At 61.3% G+C, this 19434-nt stretch overlaps 1 protein-coding gene across 3 annotated transcripts in view; it reads left to right on the top strand.

The window, feature by feature from the left end:
• Nucleotides 1–12509, top strand: part of SPPL2B (signal peptide peptidase like 2B) — a 22305-nt gene extending 9796 nt beyond the window's left edge. The window contains exons 4-15 of one of the 3 annotated variants that reach the window (XM_025366588.1): nucleotides 257–346; nucleotides 557–696; nucleotides 1308–1450; nucleotides 1559–1655; nucleotides 2374–2490; nucleotides 4536–4617; nucleotides 5298–5372; nucleotides 5515–5577; nucleotides 5707–5806; nucleotides 6394–6471; nucleotides 9169–9392; nucleotides 10619–12509. In XM_025366588.1, coding sequence (XP_025222373.1) covers nucleotides 257–346; nucleotides 557–696; nucleotides 1308–1450; nucleotides 1559–1655; nucleotides 2374–2490; nucleotides 4536–4617; nucleotides 5298–5372; nucleotides 5515–5577; nucleotides 5707–5806; nucleotides 6394–6471; nucleotides 9169–9350 — 1167 coding nt within the window. In that variant the 3' untranslated portion in view covers nucleotides 9351–9392; nucleotides 10619–12509. The remainder of the gene's footprint in view (nucleotides 1–256; nucleotides 347–556; nucleotides 697–1307; nucleotides 1451–1558; nucleotides 1656–2373; nucleotides 2491–4535; nucleotides 4618–5297; nucleotides 5373–5514; nucleotides 5578–5706; nucleotides 5807–6393; nucleotides 6472–9168; nucleotides 9393–10618) is intronic. The other 2 variants (XM_025366586.1, XM_025366587.1) reach the window with 2 other exon arrangements.
• The last annotated feature ends 6925 nt before the right edge of the window (nucleotides 12510–19434 follow it).

The following is a 19434-nucleotide window of genomic DNA, read 5'->3' on the forward strand; positions in this document are numbered from 1 at the left end:
ACTGAGGGAGGGATTGGCTGTCTTAGGCCCGGGGCCCTGTTGTCGGGTGAAGAAGTCTTGATGCCCTTGGGCCTCCCTGTCCTTGGGTCCTCCTGGGAGGCCGGAGGCTGTCAGGTGCAGAGGGGGAGCAGACAGGCGCCCCCAGCCTGGCCTGAGCCTCGAGTGAGGGTCCCAGGAGAGGAGGCAATGGGCACAGAGCTGGGGGCCCACCCATTGCTGCGGGTGATGCCTGCCGCTCCCTCCTCTGGGCCCCCAGGTCCCCCCGGGGGGCAATAAGACGCAATATGATGAGATTGGCATTCCTGTGGCCCTGCTCAGCTACAAAGACATGTTGGACATCTTCAGGGTAGGTCTGCCGCTGCTCAGACGCGCGCTCCCGAGGAGATGGGGCGGGTGCTTCGGGCTGGCTGCCGGGGGGGTTTGTGCCGGGGTGGTGGGTGAGGCGTGGCCCCTGCAGGCCAGGGTTTCCAGCCCCAGCCCCATAGCCCACCGCTGCACACCACCTGTGGCTGCCGGGTGGCTCTGATGCCTGCCCCTGGTGTGTTCCTTGAGGCAGCGTTTCGGCCGCATGGTGAGGGTGGCGCTGTACGCGCCTCATGAGCCAGTGCTGGACTACAACATGGTCATCATCTTCATCATGGCCGTGGGCACTGTCGCCATCGGCGGCTACTGGGCCGGGAGTCGGGACGTGAAGAAGTGAGTTTTGCGCCGTGCATGGGCTGTGATGGGCGGGCGGGTGGGGGGGCGGCTCTGACGCGGCCTGGGACGGCCAGTCTTCCCGTCCGGAACAGCAGTGAGCGCTTTGGCCTGGGCAGGCACGGCTCGCCCCGTGGAGCCCTTCCTTTGTTCCTCAGGAGGTCCTCAGACAGAATCAGGCTCTTTTCCTGCTGGGGTGGGCTCCGGGGACCCGGTGGGTGTGCGGGGCTGGGCAGGTGTGGATGTGGCAGGTACGGGCGTGGCAGGTGCAGGGTGGGCAGGTGGCTGGGGCTAGCTCCCCTCTCCTGCCCAGCCGCCCGGGTCTGGGAAGGCCCCATGTCCAGGGCTCTTTATGCAGAACCCGCACAGCAGCCTCTGGCCCGGCCTAGTGGCCGCCCCAGCTCAACCCAGGGACGGGAGCCCGGCCACCCTCTGCTGTGTGGTCTCCTCTGCCCTGGGGACGTTTGGGGCAGTTCCTTGCACTTCAGTCCCCCCCGGGTCCCCTCCTGCTCCCGGGTTTTCTGCCGCATTCCCCTGGGTGGCTGTGGACTCCTGGGCCCCGTGTAGGCCAGCCGGCCCCAGTGCCCCGTGACCCCATGGTGTCTCCCAAGAAGGTACATGAAGCACAAGCGCGACGACGGGCCCGAGAAGCAGGAGGACGAGGCGGTGGACGTGACGCCAGTGATGACCTGCGTGTTCGTGGTGATGTGCTGCTCCATGCTGGTGCTGCTCTACTACTTCTATGACCTCCTCGGTGCGCGGCCCCGGGCGGGTGGGCCACGGCGTGGAGATGCAGCCGGCCCTGAGGGAGGGAGGGTGGTGTGCGGGCCTGGCCCCTGGCCTCACGGCCCTGCCCCTGCAGTGTACGTGGTCATCGGGATCTTCTGCCTGGCCTCCGCCACCGGCCTGTACAGCTGCCTGGCGCCCTGTGTGCGGCGGCTGCCCTTCGGCAAGTGCAGGTGAGGCTGCCTCGCTGGCCCCGACGTGCCTGACTCTGTGCGGTGCTGACCACGGCCCCTTTGCCGCCCATAGCCCCCATGGTGCAGTGTAGCTCAGAGTCTACAGCAGACGCTTCCTCAGCGCTTGCCTGTGGTTCCAAGGCCCAGGAGCAGGGCAGAGTCCGGGCGAGCTATCAGCGGAGCCCGCCAGCAGCCAGGCACCGGGGTGGCGGGGGGAGGGTGCTGTTGTCCCCAGAACCCTGCCCAGGTGGCCCCAGAACCCTGCCCAGGTGGCAGGCTGGCCGGGGCATGGGAGGGCGCCAGGGTTCTCCCGGGAACCCAGAAGGTTTCCCACAGCGCAGAGCTGGGCCTGGCTCTTACGGGTAAAGGGAGCTCCGGGGGCGTCTCCAGCAAGATCAGACCTGGGTCTAGGAAGCGGGGCTCGCCCAGGGCAGACCTTTGTGGGTTGCTGTCCCTGGATGTGTCGGGTGAGGGGTGCAGCGCAGGCGAGGGGGCTCTGTGGGTGCAGCCAGTGGCCCCCCAGCACCTGTCTGGGCCAGGCTCTGCCCTGCCCTTGGGGTGCCTACTGTTGTCATCGTGCGGGGATGTGGAGTTTAATGAGGACAGAGTGGGGGCTGCCACTCTGGAGGGGGTTGCCTGGGCAGGGCCCGAGGGTGGTGGGCAGTGGGATGATGCCGGGGGCTGGTGGGCTTGGCTCTGACTGCCCCGTGCCCCCCAGGATCCCCAACAACAGCCTGCCCTACTTCCACAAGCGCCCGCAGGCCCGCATGCTGCTCCTGGCGCTCTTCTGCGTGGCTGTCAGCGTAGTGTGGGGTGTCTTCCGCAATGAGGACCAGTAAGTGCTGCCTCCTCCGGGCCCCGGCGGGCGGTGGCATCCTCAGATGCTCCCTCCCACAGGGCTCCTGGGGCCCTGACTCTCTGCCCTCCCTGGAGGCTGCCCCAGGCTGGAGCCGCTTCAGGACCATGTTATGAAAAGCCCTGGCCCCAGGCTGCCCCGATGGGGCCGTGGGGTCGTTTCACCTGGGTTTGTCCGGGTGCCATGGGAACCCTGACTGGAATCTGGGAAGAGAGGCCAGAGCCTCTGTGGCCGGGAGCCATGTCCTCCAGCAGGCCTGGATGGGACTTCTGTGCAGGGCATCACTGCCCAGAGCCAGTCTGTCCCCCGCTGTCCCCGTCTCTGGCACCAACGTGCGCACTGCAGGCCCGAGGACCAGGGTGTGGGCTCCAGGGCAGCCGATCCTCTTGGTCATGCCTGCCACGGCCTCTGAGCAGTGATGGAGGTGGGGCAGGCACTGCTCCCTCCTTGCTCAGCTCCCACGCGGCCTGGACTTGTGGCTGCCTCCTGCCGTCTGGGCCTCCTTGACGAGGCCGAGCGCCTGGCACTGTGTTGGGAGGACGGAGCTGGCCTGTCCCCGCCTGGCTCCCGCCACCGTCACTGATACTGTCTGGCGCTTCTTCTCGGCTTTTTCCCGAGGCAGCCAAGTGCGCTTGGCTTTGGTGTGTATTGGAGCCGCGGCACGTTTAACTGGCAGAAGGAAGACGTGAAAATATTTTGAATCCTTTGTACACAAAGGGAAAATGAATCCTTTCAGTTATTTCCAAGCCAGGAAACTCATTCCGTCACGTGAAGTTAGAGCAGGCCACAGTCAGCTGGGCGCAGGGGCTCACGGCTGGGATCCCAACATTTGGGAGGCCAAGGCAGGACCATCACTTTACCTAGGAGTTCAAGACCAGCCTGGGCAACAAGCGAGAGCCCCTCTCTATTTAAAAAATAACATAAAATCAGAAAAAATAACTGGCCACAGTTCTCTGGGTGCTTGTGGCGTGTGGCGCCTGGAATTGACTGTTCCAGCGTCTCCATGGAGGCCTCTGTTCTTAGCAGCCGCCCTGCCCGGGGGATGTTTTTATCCCATTTTCAAATGAACCTTTGATGTTTGAGACGCTGAGGAACGCTGGGCAGCTCGTCCAGCAAGTGGCAGGCAGAGCCTCCATGGGGGCAGGGGCCAGCGGGACGCTGGGGCTTCATGGGGCCGGGAGAGAGTCAAGGTTGCGGCTGGCTGCAGGGCTGTGGCCTTGTTCAGGAGGCGGGTCTGTGCTTTGCTCCAGGGCACCAACTGCATGGCAGCCCCACCCACTGTGGACCCAGAGGTTCTGCAAGGAAACTTGGTGTGGCACAAGTTTTACTTTAATAAACAGTTTGGGCGCGGTGGCTCGTGCCTGTCATCCCAGCACTTTGGGAGGCCAAGGCGGGCAGATCACTTGAGGTCAGGAGTTTGAGACCAACCTGGCCAACATGACAACCCCATCTCTACCAAAAATGCAAAAAAAATCTGCCTGGCATTGTGGTGGGCGCCTGTGATCCCAGCTCCTCAGGAGGCTGAAGCAGAATTGTTGAACCTGGGAGGCGGAGGCTGCAGTGAGTCAAGATCGTGCCACCAAACTCCAGCCTGGGCGACCGAGTGAGACTTCATCTCAAAAACAAAAACAGTTTGGAGGGGTCAGTGCCCGAGCCCTCCTGCACATGCACCCTCTGCCTGGCCGCTGCCTTCAGCCTGGCACCCACCATCCGGGGACAGTGACTGAGGGGACGCAGCCGGCCAGGCCTGTGTCCACCGTCCTGGCTGCAGAGTGGTGGGCTCCTCTACCTGCTTCTGCAGGGGGGCCCTGGGGTGGGGCCTGTGCCGCCCGCCCTGCTGGAGTTGTAACAGCAGGGGTCCTCCCACAGGTCTGGCGTCCTCAGGGTCGCCCCCTGGGCAGGTGGAAGTGCAGCAGGGCCGCCTGCTGGCTGAGAGCGAAGGCCCTGTGTGTGGCTCGTGGGAGGCGGCGTCCTGGGCGGTCAGCCGGCCTCCACCCCAGCAGGGGCGCTGCTGTGTCTTGCAGGTGGGCCTGGGTCCTCCAGGACGCCCTGGGCATCGCCTTCTGCCTCTACATGCTGAAGACCATCCGTCTGCCCACCTTCAAGGTGAGCGCGGGGAGGGTGCGGCTACGGGGCAGCGTGGGTGGCGGGGGGCCTTCCCCCCAGCCTGGCCCATGTGGGGCTGTGGTCCTTGCAGGTCTGTGCTCCTGCTCACTGCCCTGGCTACGGCCACCTAGGCCTGTTGTGAAGGGTGGGGCTTGAAGATTGGGTCCCAAAGCCCCTGCCGAGGCGGCCTGGGTGGGTGACTGCGGGGCGGTGGTCCCGGCAGGGGCAACTCATATGTCTGCATGAGGTGGTGGGGAGAGCGGTGGAATAGGGCTGAAGGAACTGGTCTCCGTGTTACCGGGAGCACGGGGGTGTCGTCAAGCCCCAGGCAGCCACATTCCCGTGAGGGCCCCACGGGACCCAAAGCGAGTGGCATTTGAATGCTTGGGACGGCCCCCTGTATCCCCAGAGCCGGCCCGGTGTGGCATGGGCCTCCACCCTCTGCCCCTCCTTCCTGTTACACGGAGACTCTGAAAGCCTAACTTTTGTCCTTAAATCCCGACCTGATGTTGCTTCCAGAGCTGCTCCTGCATGGTGCGGCCCAGCACTGGCGCTCTGCGGGGTTCCTTTAAAGGCTTCCTCCCGGGAGGAGGCGCTGGGCCTCGTGAGATGGGAGTGGAAGGGGGTGTGGGGGAGGCGCAGGCCGGGGTGAGGGCCGCCCTCAGCCATGGGCTCCGCAGGCCTGCACGCTGCTGCTGCTGGTGCTGTTCCTCTACGACATCTTCTTCGTGTTCATCACGCCCTTCCTGACCAAGGTAGGCGACCGCCTGCACCCCGCTCTACCCCATTACCCCGCTCCCCCGCCCCATCACCCCGCTCCCCCGCCCCCATCCCATCACCCCGCTCCCCGCCCCCATCCCATCACCCCGCTCCCTCACTCAACCCCCTTCTGTGCAGAGTGGGAGCAGCATCATGGTGGAGGTGGCCACGGGGCCCTCGGACTCAGCTACCCGTGAGAAGGTGCGTCCTCTGACCACAGGGCCTCAGGTTGCCATGGGCCAAGGTGTTGCGCGGAGAGGGATAGGGCTCGAGGCGTCCCACGGCCGGATGAGGGTCCTGGAGGACATTGTCCTCTTCCCGTCTTTGCAGCTGCCCATGGTCCTGAAGGTGCCCAGGCTGAACTCCTCGCCTCTGGCTCTGTGTGACCGGCCCTTCTCCCTGCTGGGTTTCGGAGACATTTTGGTGCCAGGTACTGAGGCGGGTGGGGCACGGTTCCTGCTGTGGGGCAAGGCCCTGGGTGACTGAGGTTTGCCCTTGGGAGTGAGCGGCCTGCGCACCGTTGGCTGCAGATAAAGCCCTGAGGGTCAGGGTCGGGCAGGTTGGGGCCGTCGAGGCCTGTTTGCCTGGGCAGGGAGGGCATTGTCCGGGTGGGGTAGGGACCGCTTTGGGTGCTAGGGAGCAGGGAAGGCCTCCCAATGGCAGACAGCCTCACCCCATCCTGCTCAGGGTTGCGCAGGGGTCCTTGCTGGGGCCTGGGTCCCAGTGAGCTCATGTTGCTCTGAAGGCAGAGACTGTACCCTCTCAGCCTCAGTGTCCCCAGGGTCCTGCCAGGTGTGTCTGCCTGGGCTTTGCTCTCACTGTGATCTCAGTTTACCCACAGAGTCATGGCAGCCCTGTCCTGAGCAAGCGTGTGGCCTGTCTGTGAAATGACAGCAGCCACTGGGCAGCGAGAGGCCCATGGCACCCACAAGTGCTCAGGCGCCCGCCTGCTCCCAGGGAGCGCCCACTCCGAGGCTCTGTGGGCCCAGGTGAGCCTCCTCTGTGTGCCTCCCCCAGGGCTGCTGGTGGCCTACTGCCACAGGTTCGACATCCAGGTACAGTCCTCCAGAGTATACTTCGTGGCCTGCACCATCGGTAAGTGCCTCGGTTGAGCCCATGCTGGCCACTCCGGCTCCAGCCCCGCCCTGACTCAGCCTCTGTCCTGGCCCTGACCCCAACCCCAACCCTAACTCCAACTCTAACACCATAACCATGACACCCTAATCCTAAACCGTAACACCCTAACCCTAACCCCCGGCCGCTCTGGGAGCTGGGCTCGGATGGCTGGGCCTGTGCCTGCATCCCCCTCTTTCTCATTCTCCCTGGGCCTGTGCCTCCTTCCCCCTCTTTCTCATTCTCCCTGGGCCTGTGCCTCCTTCCCCCTCTTTCTCATTCTCCCTGGCTTCCATTGTTCTGTTCTTTTCCTTTTCTTTCCTGTTTTCCTCTTTTTGTCTTTTTTTTCTTTGCTTTGTCTTCTGCTGTTTCGGTTGTCATGAAAGTGTTTATACAAAGTGCCGTTTCCTGTTGGCTGACATTGTTTTAAGAAATGTCCCCGGCCGGGCGCGGTGGCTCAAGCCTGTAATCCCAGCACTTTGGGAGGCCGAGACGGGCGGATCACAAGGTCAGGAGATCGAGACCATCCTGGCTAACACGGCGAAACCCCGTCTCTACTAAAAACACAAAAAATTAGCCGGGCGAGGTGGCGGCGCCTGTGGTCCCAGCTACTCGGGAGGCTGAGGCAGGAGAATGGCGGGAACCCGGGAGGCGGAGCTTGCAGTGAGCTGAGATCTGGCCACTGCACTCCAGCCTGGGCGACAGAGCGAGACTCGGCCTCAAAAAAAAAAAAAAAAAAGAAATGTCCCCCACCACAGCCGGCCCTAAGAAGCTGTGGTGCTTTCTGGTTCACGGGCACGAGGGTGAGCCACCCCTGCCGAGCCACGCCCTCGACCCAGCCCTCCACGTGGCTCCCTAACGTCCACTCCCAGGGCCAGGAGAGCTCAGGCTGGCCTGCAGTGCCCTTTGGTTGGTGGTGGTCCCTGCACCCCTGCTTCCTGCAGCTGCAGGTGACCCTGGCTTTCCCCTCGCCCCATTTTACCGTCTTCACGATCATCCTTTAAAATCACGGCTGAGGCCGGGCCCAGGGGCTCATGTCTGTGATCCCAGCACTCTGGGAGGCTGAGGTGGGGGGATTGCTTGAGCCCAGGAGTTCAAAACCAGCCTGGGCAACATAGTAAGACCCTGTGTCTGCAGAAGAATACAAAAATTAGCCAGGCATGGTGACATGTGCCTGTAGCCCCAGCTCCTCGGGAAGCTGAGGTGGGAGGATCCCTTGAGCCTGGGAGTTCAAGGCTGCAGTGAGTCATGATCGGGCCACTGCACTCCAGCCTGGGCAACAGAGTGAGACCCTGTCTCGAAAAAATAATAATAAAATGAAAGAAAAAATAAAAACACAGCAGCAGAGATTTCTCTCTCCTGAAGCATAATTTGTCAAGTTGTCCCTGTAATTCCTGAGATTGAAGCCACTGAGATTTTACAGGCGCCAGACCTCTCCGTTTGTCTCTGCGTCTGTCGATGATGGCTGATGGACACGTGGATGGTCTAAAATGGACCAATAGGGACGCTCCCTGTGGCATGGTGTCAGAAATACAGAGATGAGTGTTAGAAAAAGTGCCAGGAGCAGTGTGCTTGCTGGACACAGCGGCTCTTTTTTAAGAATGTTCTAGTAAAAAGTTAATTTTCTCAGAGCTTTATTTTGAAATTTTAAATGACAGTTGCAGGGTTGGTACAGAGAACTCCTGTTTGCCCCGTTCTCAGAGGGACTGGTCATTTCCTCACATTCGCTTGATTCCGTTCTCTCTCTCTCTCTCCACACACTCACGCGCTCTCCCATGTACTCCACTTGGCCCTCCCTAGCCATGGGTTCCGCAGCTGTGGATTCCACCAGCTGTGGGTTGAAAATATTTGGGGAGAAGAAATTGCATCTGTACTGAACATACCCGGATTTTTTGGGCCGGTATTCCCTAAGCAGTGCCGTGGGACAGCCACCGCCCGCAGTGACGTCGTGTTTGTGTTTGTAGGAACCTACAGGGATTTATGGTTCGGCAGGACGTGTGTGGGTTCTAGGCAGACACTGCACCAGTTTACGTCAGGGACGTGAGCAAGGGGGGTCCTGGCAGCCCTCCCCTGCGGGTGCCAAGGGTGGCCATGTGCACGTTTGTGTACTTACACACACGTATGTAAATCACAGGCTGTGTTCTCAGGGGACTGGGGCACCGCGCCGGTGGGGGGACACCGTGCCCCTTGACCCCAGACCTTTCACTGGGTGTCTCCTGAGAACATACTTGATGCGCCCCCAGCTCGGTGTCCAAGGGTTTTCTGGTCAGGCACAGGTTCCCCTTCGGCGGATTTTCTCATTAGAGGTTCATAGAAACTGCATCCTGGACATGTCTTGCAGCCCCGTCCGCTATCACGTCTGCCTCCCGCTGTCCTGCAGCTGCCCGAAGCCTGCCCCTGCCTGTCCCTCTCCTTGCCCTGCCCCTTCCATGTCCTCGGTGACCCTGATGCCCCTCACTGGCCCCGCTGGGGCAGGGTGGGAGTGCGGCCCAGGAGGTGCCGGAAGGATCCATGTACTTCGAGGAGCCTATGACCCTGCTGGCTGAACCCCCGCTCTACCTCTCCCGTCCTTGCACACCCCTGCCCTCCACCGCGCCCAGCCCACTCGCATTCTTCCCAGGGAAGTGGCTGGTGGCCCCGGCCTGCCTGGCTGAGGTGATGCCTCCTCTGTCCCCACAGCCTATGGCGTTGGCCTCCTGGTGACGTTCGTGGCGTTGGCCCTGATGCAGCGTGGCCAGCCCGCTCTCCTCTACCTGGTGCCCTGCACGCTGGTGACAAGCTGCGCCGTGGCACTCTGGCGCCGGGAGCTGGGCGTGTTCTGGACGGGCAGCGGCTTTGCGGTGAATACCCGTTTGCTCTGACTGTGAGAAATAGTCGCCTAGTGAGCCGTAACTAGAGTTCAAGTTGAGTGAGGCCTCCAGCCACAGCAGCCCCGCGGCCGCGACGGGGTCAGGGTCCCGGCAGCGTCTGCTTTGGGTGTCGTGTGCGTGTGGCGCCGGTGGACGGACATGCTGGGTGGGACCCGGGGGTGCCCTGTCCTTGCTAAAGTTGCTTCCCCCAAAACGGTCACTGGCGCCCCACTTGTGTGGGCATTGGGCATCCGTCGTCTCTCCTGCTGAGCGCGAGGCGCCCGACTGGGAGTGGGGCCGCAGAGCCCTGTGCGAGGGGAGCAGGCTGGCCCTGGCTGTGGAAGCCCTGTCCCCTGTCCCCTGTCCCCCTCGGCGAGGCAGGGGGCGGCTGGCGAGGGTTAACCGTGCGCGTTGCAGGGAGGGCTTAACGCCACGTCCATTCTGCTTTTGTGATTTTTGTAAATGAGAAGTGGGTGGGACCCCCCTTCCAATGGGCTGTGGGGTGCTTAACCAAGAGGGGTGACTTCCTGGGTTCCCGAGACTCAGGCACATTGCGCCCGAGAGCTGCCCCCACCCCTCCGGGCAGTGCCTCTCGGAGGCCATGATCACCCAGGGAGCAGCCCCACGCCGCAGGGCGATCCTCAGGCTGTTGGGCATCGGTGCAGCTCCGCCCGGAGCCGGCCTCCCTCTGCGGGTGACGCCGCGCTTCTCAGTGGTGCCCGCCGCGCGTGGCGGTCCCGCATCGTGTTTTTGTGGAAGTTAAACCACACCCATCCTGCCGCACTGGTGTGATGCATTGGGTCGAGCTGTGGTTCCAGGGCCAAGCCGGGCTCATGGGTCCCACAGATGGGACCATGGCCTGAGACCAGGCCTGAGGGAGAGGTCTCCTGGGGCCAGCACCCCCACCCCAAAGGTTTCCCCATTCTGATGGGTATTTCAGAAAGTTCAGGAGAAGCCGAGGACCAGGCCCCAGGGCCGAGAGACGGAGAGTCCGGGCTTCTTTTTGGAGGGGCTTTGCACAGCTCCCAGCCTCTGCTGGCCTTGGGTTCCCCTCCCGCGGCCCCTGTGCAGATGGACGGGGTCCTGGGTGCCCATGGGCCATGGAGCCGGCCCCCTCCTTGGGACACCTCTGCTTGTCCCAAGCCTGGGTCCAGAGCCCCTGGGGATGGCGCCGCATTTTAACCCTGCCCCCGTGGCCTGCGGGTGCTGGGTGTCGTGGCCCCTACCAGGGCCCTCCTCTGGGTCCCTGTCTTCTCACCTCTGCCTCCCTTCTCCTGTAGAAAGTCCTACCTCCATCTCCGTGGGCCCCAGCGCCAGCCGACAGCCCGCAGCCTCCCAAAGACTCGGCCACACCGCTGTCCCCGCAGCCACCCAGCAAAGAACCAGCCACGCCTCCCCAGCCTGCTGAGCAGCCCCCCGAACCATGTGTGCCCGAGGAGATGGGGGCTGGAGCCCCCACGCGGGAGCCTGGGAGTCCGGCTGAACCCGAGGGCCGGGACCAGGCCCAGCCGTGCCCGGTAGCCCAGCCTGGCGCCTTGGCCTAGGGGAGGGGTGAGACGCTCGCTGCCGTGCCCGCCATACCAAGATGTTGGGGCTGCCTGGCGCCCACTGGAGACAGACGGACAGACGCCTGTCCCCGGCACTGAGGCCTGTGCTGTCCCCACCCGCCCCAACATGGTGCTCATCCTTGCCGAGACCCCCGTGGTCCGTGCCCGCGCCCAGCCCAGCTGCCCCGGCTGCACGCCTGCTGCTCCAAGCTCGCCCGGCTGCCACAAGCCCTCTGCGGGTCCGTCCTCCTCCCCACTGGAGTCCGTCCTCGCAGGCCCTGCCCGGCCTCTCTGCAGACCCTCAAGCGCCGTCTGCATGAGTGAGCAGGCGTGGGTGGACTCTGGCCGCAGACACACTTGGTGCTCACCGGCCGCTTCGTCCTTCAGGTGACCTTCCTCCCCACGGCATCCTGTTCTCGGGCGGAGGAGCAGCTTTGTCTCCCAGAAGGCATCGCTTTTCCCTCTCGAGCAGATCGGAGCCCCTGGGAGGTTTGGAAGCCACCTCCAAGCCTAGGACACGGCCTGGTGGCCGGGGCGGCATCTGGACCCTGACGCTGGCTGACACAGGCCTGTGGGGCAGGGTTTCGGGGCGTGAACGAGGCTGGCAGTGAGTGGACAAGCCGTTCCCCTGGCTCAGGCCCCGCCCTGCCCTCAGCCGGAGGCACCTGGCCGTGCCTGCACACTCCCTGTTTTAATAAACAGTCGCAACTTCTAGAAGTCCTGCTGGTGCCACCTGATGGGGTGGACATCTCAGACTGCCCTTCTGACTAGCAGGGGTAGGCGCCAGGCAGGCTGGGTCAGGGCCTCGGGGGTCCCTGGGGCCCTGGGAGGGAGGGACTGGGCCGCGGGAGGTCCCGGCTGCTCCTGGCACCCAACCTCGCTCCCCGCGCGGGCCCTGTGTTGCTTTTCCGCCGAGAGGGGCTTGGGCCTGGGTTCTCCCTGTGGCAGCGGCATTGGTGCGTGGTTCTTAACCCTCTGGACCCAGCATCTAGGAGCTTCTGGAACCCACGAGGACATCTGCCGCTGGCGTGGTCTACTCACTGATGAGGTTCTCCTGACTCCGGGGCAGAGACGTCCATGCAGGAACTGACTGAGGCGTGGCCCCAGGCCCTGGCATCCTCTGCTCGCTGACCAAGGTGTGGCCCCAGGCCCTGGCATCCTCCCCTCGCTGCACGTGGTCACTTCCGAAGCAGCGCTCCCTGTGGCCGCAGCGACAGAGCCTGCACCCTGGCTGTCTGCGGCGCCAGGGCCCCGGCTCCCGCCTGCCACCCACCCTGTCCACACAGCCTCCAGACTCGAGTCCAGAATCTGTTTCTGTCAAGTCAGTCACCCCCAGCTGCACACGGGGACTGCTGAGCGCTGCGCTCTCACGGGTCTGTTCCCGTCAGAGGGTGGCAGGGGTGAGCCCCGATCCCTTCCAGAAAATACCAGCTTCCCAGGGAGTGATGGCACCTTCACTGAAGCCATTTTGTACATGGGGACAGGGTGGGGACCTCTCTTTTTTGGTGTTGGACGCTGGACCATTGGGGAGGGGTTCAGAGGCGGCGGTCCTGTCCTTGACTCCGTCTGTCCGTGTGGCCTTGCTGCCGTTCAGTCTGATCATTAAACACAGCTTTTGATACACGTGGCCCGGCCTCTGCCTCTGCAGTGTGTGGCTTGGAACATCTGCTCCGTGCAGGTCCCGGTGAACAGAACTGAGAGCTGGCAGGCCGCCTGGCTGTCCTGCAGAGGACGGATGGGAATGGCCACCGCAGGGCCGGCCAGTGCTGTGAGGTGCCCAGCGTCCCTCCCGTGGGCTCTGCGGGCCGCGTGGTCCCCGTCACGCTTCTCAGCTCTGCCACTGTTGCTGGAAAGCATCACAGATCATGTGTAAAATGGGCCAAAATGCTTTTTAAAAATTAAAATAGAGATGGGGTCTTGCAGTGTTGCTGAGGCTGGTCTCGAACTGCTGGGCTTAGGTGAACCTCCCGCCTTGGCCTCCCAAAGCGCTGCAGTGACAGACGTGAGCCACCACGCCCGGCCCCCAGATGGTTGTGTTGCCAGACCCTGTAACTGGAATTGTATAGCATTTTCACATCTCAAAATAGTTTATTATTATTTTTTTCTCTTTAAAAATGCAAAGAGCTGTCTTAGCCGCTTCGGGGCAAGGTTTGGTTTCCAGCTGCTGCTCACTGACCCCGGGCCTGTGGAAGTGTGGGTGATGGATGCGGGTTTGTGTGTGGGCCGAGGAGCTAGTGAGCCCTGAGCATCTGCCCGGCATCAGGGACTGTGTGTGTGTTGTTCTAGTCTCACCAAATTCTCCACTACATTAGAGAAAGTGAGTCCCAGGCTGGGCACGGTGGCTCACGCCTGTCACCCCAGCACTTCGGGAGGCTGAGGCTGGAGGATTGCTTGAGCCTAGGAGTTTAAGACCAGCCTGGGCAACGTAGCAAGACCCCCTCTCTACAAAAATTACCTGGGTATGGTGGCACACACCGGTGGTCCCAGCTGTTCTGGAGGCTGGGGTGGGAGAATTACTTGAGCCCAGGAGGTCAAGGCTGCAGTGAGCTGTGATCACACCACCGCACTCCAGCCTGGGCGACAGAGCGAGACCCTGTCTCAAAAAAAAAAAAAAAACAAAAAAAACCCCAGCAAGCCTCTGAGACTGCGTGACTGTAAGGGATCAGAGACGTGGATTCCTGCAGGCCCTGAGCCAAGCCACGACTGCCTGGCAGTGTGACGCCCTTGGCCTTAATGTGAAACAGGGTAAGGACGCAGTGGGAGATGGAGGCTCAGGCCTTACCACTCACAGCAAAGCTGAATTCAAACCCACTGGGGACGGGACGGCTTAATCATGGAAAGCAAATTCCAGAATACTTGAAGTCACAAGTATGTTTCGGTTTTTTGACCTGAGCAGTTCATCGATGCACTCCAGAAGGAGCACCCCGGATGGCCTTTCCACAGGGGAAGTCACTGCTCAGAGACCACCTAGCAATGGCTCTGAACACTCCTCCCCTGCATGCCTCTAGTGGTGATTCGTCCTGTCCAGGAAAAGAAAAACTCGCTATGTCATTAGCTCCGGTGGACTTGAGCCCCAGGGCTGAAGGTTACAGTCGGGACTCAGTGCCTGGAGCCCTGGGCTGACACCACCTCCACCTGTGACCGCCTGCGGTCGTGGGCAAGTCCCTCCGCCTCCAACTCCCTGTCGTCTGGAAAGTGGGTTAGTCATTTGTACCCACTGCAAGGCACGGCGGCCGGAATGCCACCAAATCCGCCGTCTGGTTGGACGCTTAGAAGCACTCGTGACTTTTGTGTTAGTGACACACTTGGTTCGGGAAGACAGAGAGCTCCTGCCAGGCTCAGCAGGTGTCCAAGCCCGGGGGTGTGTACACACCGTGACTGTCCGGGCCACAGCCCCAGGATGTCGGGTAGAGCTGGGGAAATGGAAACAGCCTGCTCCTTGGCACTGGGGAGGATCTTTTGTTTCTTTTCGGGGGGAGCACACCTCTGTCTTTCAGTTGAAGTTACAAAGTGGAATAATACGGTAACAATAGTGATCTTCTTTCACTAGGCTCACCAGAGCTTACAAATTTTTTATCCACCCACCCATTTATCTAACCACCCACCCACCCATTTATCCAACCATGTGTCCACACACCTGTCCACTTATTTATCCATCTGTTCATCCAAACACCCACCCATTCACCCACCTATCTGTTCAGTTATCCATCCATCCATCCACATACCCTCCATCCACCCATTTATCTAACCATCTATACACACACCCATTCACCCATTTATCCATCCATCCATCTACCCATTCACCTGTCCACCCACTTATCCATTTATGTACCCGTCCATCCACTCATCATCCACCCATCCATTTATCCAACATCCATCCATCCACCCATCCACACACCTATCCATTTATCCAACCATCCATCCACCTATCCACATACCCATCCACCCAGTTATCCAACTATCCATCCACCCACCCACCCATTCATCCATCTATCCACACACCCATCCATCTACCTACTCATCCGCCTATCCGTCTCCATCCATTGATCCACCATCCATTTGTCCATCCACACATCCATCCATCCATCCATCCACTCACCCACAAACCCACCCATCTACACACCCATTCATCCATTTACCCATCCATCCATCCACCCATTCATCTACTCATCCATCCATTTGCCCATCCACTCACCCACCTACTCACCCATCTATCCACCCATCCACCCGTCTACCCATTCATCCACCCACCCACCCATTTACCCATCCATCCACCTATTCATCTGCCCACCAATCCATCCATCCACGTGCCCATCTAGCCATTCATCCATCCACCCACCCATCCACTCATCCATCCATTTACCCATCTATCCACCCATTATTTACCCCCCACCATCCGTCTACCCATCCATCCATCCATCTACCCGTCCATTCACCCAGCCATCCAACCACCCACCCACTCATCCATTTACCCATCCGCCCATCTACTCACCTACCCATCCATCTATCCATCCACCCATCCATTCGTCTACCCACTCACCCACCCATCCACACATACACCCATCTATCCATCCACTCATGTACCGTCCATCCGTCTGTCCATCCATCCATCCCTCCCTCCCTTTCTCCCTCCCTCCCTCCATCACCGAACCACCCATCCACCCATCCACACACACTCATTCACCCACCAGTCATCACTGCCGTGTGCCAGGTCCTCTACTAAGCACCCCCTCTGGCCCAGGCAGAGAGCTGCTATGGCTGCACAAGGAACCAGGACTCAGTGTTTGGGGCCAGGTGGGAAGTCATCAGAAGGTGAGAGGGTGGAATTCTGGAAAGAGTCCACCAATGGCCCTGAGAAATAGAGGAGGGGGTTCCCGTGGGGTCACAGACTCTTCTCCACACAGCTCAGAGCAGGTTAGAAATGCCTCTTGGGAACCAGCCGCAGCCCGCCGCCCAACAGGAGGGTGGGCAGGAGAATGCAGCAATGGGAGGTACTGGATGTGGAGCCCCAGCTTGCATCCCAGGAGCTGGATGACTGGCTCTCAGGGCTGTAGCCACCTCTTCTGCCTAAAAGGAGGTGACAACTACTTTTGTGAGGCCATCATGAGAACCTAGTGGAGTCCCTGCTGAGTGCTGGGCACACAGCACATACTCAATAGACTGGATCATTCTGCAGGCGGCTGGGGAAATGGGGACCCAGGAGGTGGATCCTCCAGGATTGCTCTCCCTGCATAACCAGGCTTGGCTCCCCAGGGCTTGCAGCACTTCTCAAAAGCAAATCACCACTTAAGGCACAAAGACGTTGCTGCCAATGGTAATGAAATGGGGCTGGTCGCTCAAGGCAGTTCCAAAAACAAATGTCCCCAACGTATCTTAAGAGATGAGACGGTGGTTCTAACGAAGTGCACCGTCTCCTTCGACGGCATGAAGGAATGTGAACAACTTCGTGACTAAGAAGGAGAGGCAGCCAGCGAGGCAGCGAGTGGCACAGTCAAAACCCAGGCCACCCGGTCTGACCATGAGGCAGAGAAACACCAGACAAACCCACTTGAGAAGTGTCCTGCCAAACACCTGACCTCCTTCCCCGGGAGCGTGCAGGGGTCGGAAACCGGAACGTGACCTCCTTCCCCGGGAGCGTGACCTCCTTCCGCAGGAGCGTGACCTCCTTCCGCAGGAGCGTGCAGGGGTCAGAAACGGGAACGTGACCTCCTTCCCCGGGAGCGTGCAGGGGTCAGAAACGGGAACGTGACCTCTTTCTGCAGGAGCGTGCAGGGGGTCAGAAACAGGAACGTGACCTCCTTCCGCAGGAGCGTGCAGGGGTCAGAAACGGGAACGTGACCTCCTTCCCCGGGAGCGTGCAGGGGTCAGAAACGGGAACGTGACCTCCTTCTGCAGGAGCGTGCAGGGGGTCAGAAACAGGAACGTGACCTCCTTCCCCGGGAGCGCGCAGGGGTCAGAAACGGGAACCTGATCTCCTTCCCTGGGAGCGCGCAGGGGGTCAGAAACGGGAACGTGACCTCCTTCCCTGGGAGCGTGCAGGGCGTCGGAAACGGGAACGTGACCTCCTTCCCTGGGAGCGTGCAGGGGTCAGAAACGGGAGCCTGACCTCCTTCCCCGGGAGCGCGCAGGGGGTCAGAAACAGGAACGTCTGGGAAACTGCAACAGCCCGGAGAGACCCAAGGAGACGCAACGCCTCAATGCCATGTGGGATCCCGGGTGGGGCCCTGAGCAAGAAACTGGGGGAAACTGAGTAAACCGGAATCAAGTGTGGACTCCACTTAACAGTGATGCATCAGTATTGGTTCATTGATTGAGACAAATGTATCCCACTGGCCTGGATGCCGGGAACAGGGGACCTGGGATGTGGCACACGGGAGTTCTGAACGATCTGCACATTTTGTGGGAATCTAAAACTCTGAAACGTTTAGGCTGGGCAGGGTGGCTCACTCCTGTAATCCCAGCACTTTGGGAGGCCAAGGTGGGAGGATGGCTTCAGCCCAGGAGTTTGAGACCAGCCTAGGCAACATGGCAAGACCCCGTCTCTATTTATAAAACAATTAAAATGTTTTATTAAAAAAAATACTGTAGTTCCATCATCCCGGGCAACATGATGAGACCCTATCTACTAAAAACACAAAAATTAGTCTGGTGTGGTGGCAGGCTTCTGTGGTCCCAGCTACTCCAGACGCTGAGGTGGGAGGATCACCTGAGCCTGGGAGGTCAACGCTGCAGTGAGCTAAGATCGCGCCACTGCACTCCAGTCTGAGCGACAGACAGAAAAAAAAAAAAAAAAAAAACACAACAGCACACACACACAGGTTACACCAGCTCCCTAGAAAATGCCCTTAGCACCTGCCCTCAGGGCTGTCCTGGGCGCACCCCTCCCTGCGCCCTGTCCCGGGTCACCTGCCCAGGTGGACCCACCTGCCCACAGCGCCCACTCTGCCGGGGTCCCCCACCCCATGGCTCCCGGCGGCGGGGCCCACTCCCATCCCTGGCCACCCCCACCTCCACCCGTCCCCATCGTCTTCCACTCTGGGCCGGCTCCCGCCAGGGGTGGGTATCCAGGGTGGAGGTCGCAGAGCCCCGGGACCCCTGTCCTCCGGAGACCCCAAGCCTGGGCGGCACCTCTGGCCCGGAGCAGGCGTCGCCGGGGAAGGGGCTTGGCGGGGGGCGGGGGGCGGGGGGAGGGCGGCTCCCCCACCCGGCTCCGCCCCACTCCTCCCTTCTTCCAGCCCAGGGCCCAGCTCCAGCTTCTGCTCCGCTTCGGGGCCGGTGGGATCTGGGCAGCAGCGGTGCAGCCTCGTCTTCCGAAGTGCGGTGAGTCGCGGTCGCCCACGCACCTCAGAACAGCCCCCGCTTCCTCCAGCCCCGTTCCCCAAGCCCTGGAGTTGTGTGGTCGCCTCTGGGGCTGGGTAGACATGGCGGGGTTGTGTAGATGCAGCCAGGCTGTGTAGACACCACTGGGGTTGTGTAGAGGCAACTGAGGCTGTGTGGACGCCACTTGGGTATGTAGACATGGCCAGGTTGTGTAGATGCGGCCGGGGTTGTGTGGATGCAGGTGCGCTGTGTAAATGTGGCCAAGGTTGTGTGGACTCAGGTGCGGTGTGTAAATGTGGCCAAGGTTGTGTGGACTCAGGTGCGGTGTGTAAATGTGGCCAGGGTTGTGTGGACTCAGGTGCGTTGTGTAGATGCAGCCGGTGTTGTATGGACTGACTGGGTTTGCGTGGACGCAGGTGCGGTGTGTACATGCGGCCGGGGTTGTGTGGACGCAGGTGCGGTGTGTACATGCGGCCGGGGTTGTGTGGACTCAGGTGCGGTGTGTAAATGTGGCCCGGGTTGCGTGGGCGCAGGTGCGGTGTGTAGATGCAGCCGGGGTTGCGTGGGCGCAGGTGCGGTGTGTAGAGGTGCACGGGGTTGCGTGGATGTATCTAACCTGTGTAGATGTGGCTGAGGTTTGTAGATGAGGTCAGCCTGGGTAGATGCGGCCGGGGTGTGTGGACGCAGCTGGGATTGTGTGGATGCAGCTTGGTTCGTGGAGGGGCCGGGGACGACCAAAGCCCTCCCCATCCGCACCCAGAGTCCTCCTTTCTTTTCTACCCGTGAACTTTACCTAAAGCAAGAATCAAGCATCAGCCTGGAGCCCTCTGGGGTCAGGAGCAGCAGGAAAGCGGCTGACAGCTACTGGGGTGGGGGGCGGGGCTGGGGTGGGAGGCGAGGCTGGGGTGCGGGGCTGGGGTGCGGGGCTGGGGTGGGGTGGGGTGGGGTGGGAGGCTGGGCTGGGGTGGGAGGTGAGGCTGGGTTGGGAGGCGAGGCTGGGTTGGGAGGCAGGGCTGGGGTAGGGTACAGGGCTGGGGTGGGGTGTGGGGCTGGGATGGGGTGCTGGGGTGGGGTGGGAGCTAGTCTGGGGTGGGGTGCGGGGCTGGGATAGGGTGCTGGGGTGGGAGCGAGTCTGGGGTGGGGTGCCGGGCATCTGACTGGAGCGTCTCCTCCTGCTCCAGTTCTCACCCTGGGAGCACTTCTGAGTAAACACACACAGGGACGTTTCA

This window comes from Theropithecus gelada, chromosome 19 (assembly GCF_003255815.1).
Source record: "Theropithecus gelada isolate Dixy chromosome 19, Tgel_1.0, whole genome shotgun sequence".
Taxonomy (NCBI): Eukaryota; Metazoa; Chordata; class Mammalia; order Primates; family Cercopithecidae; genus Theropithecus; species Theropithecus gelada.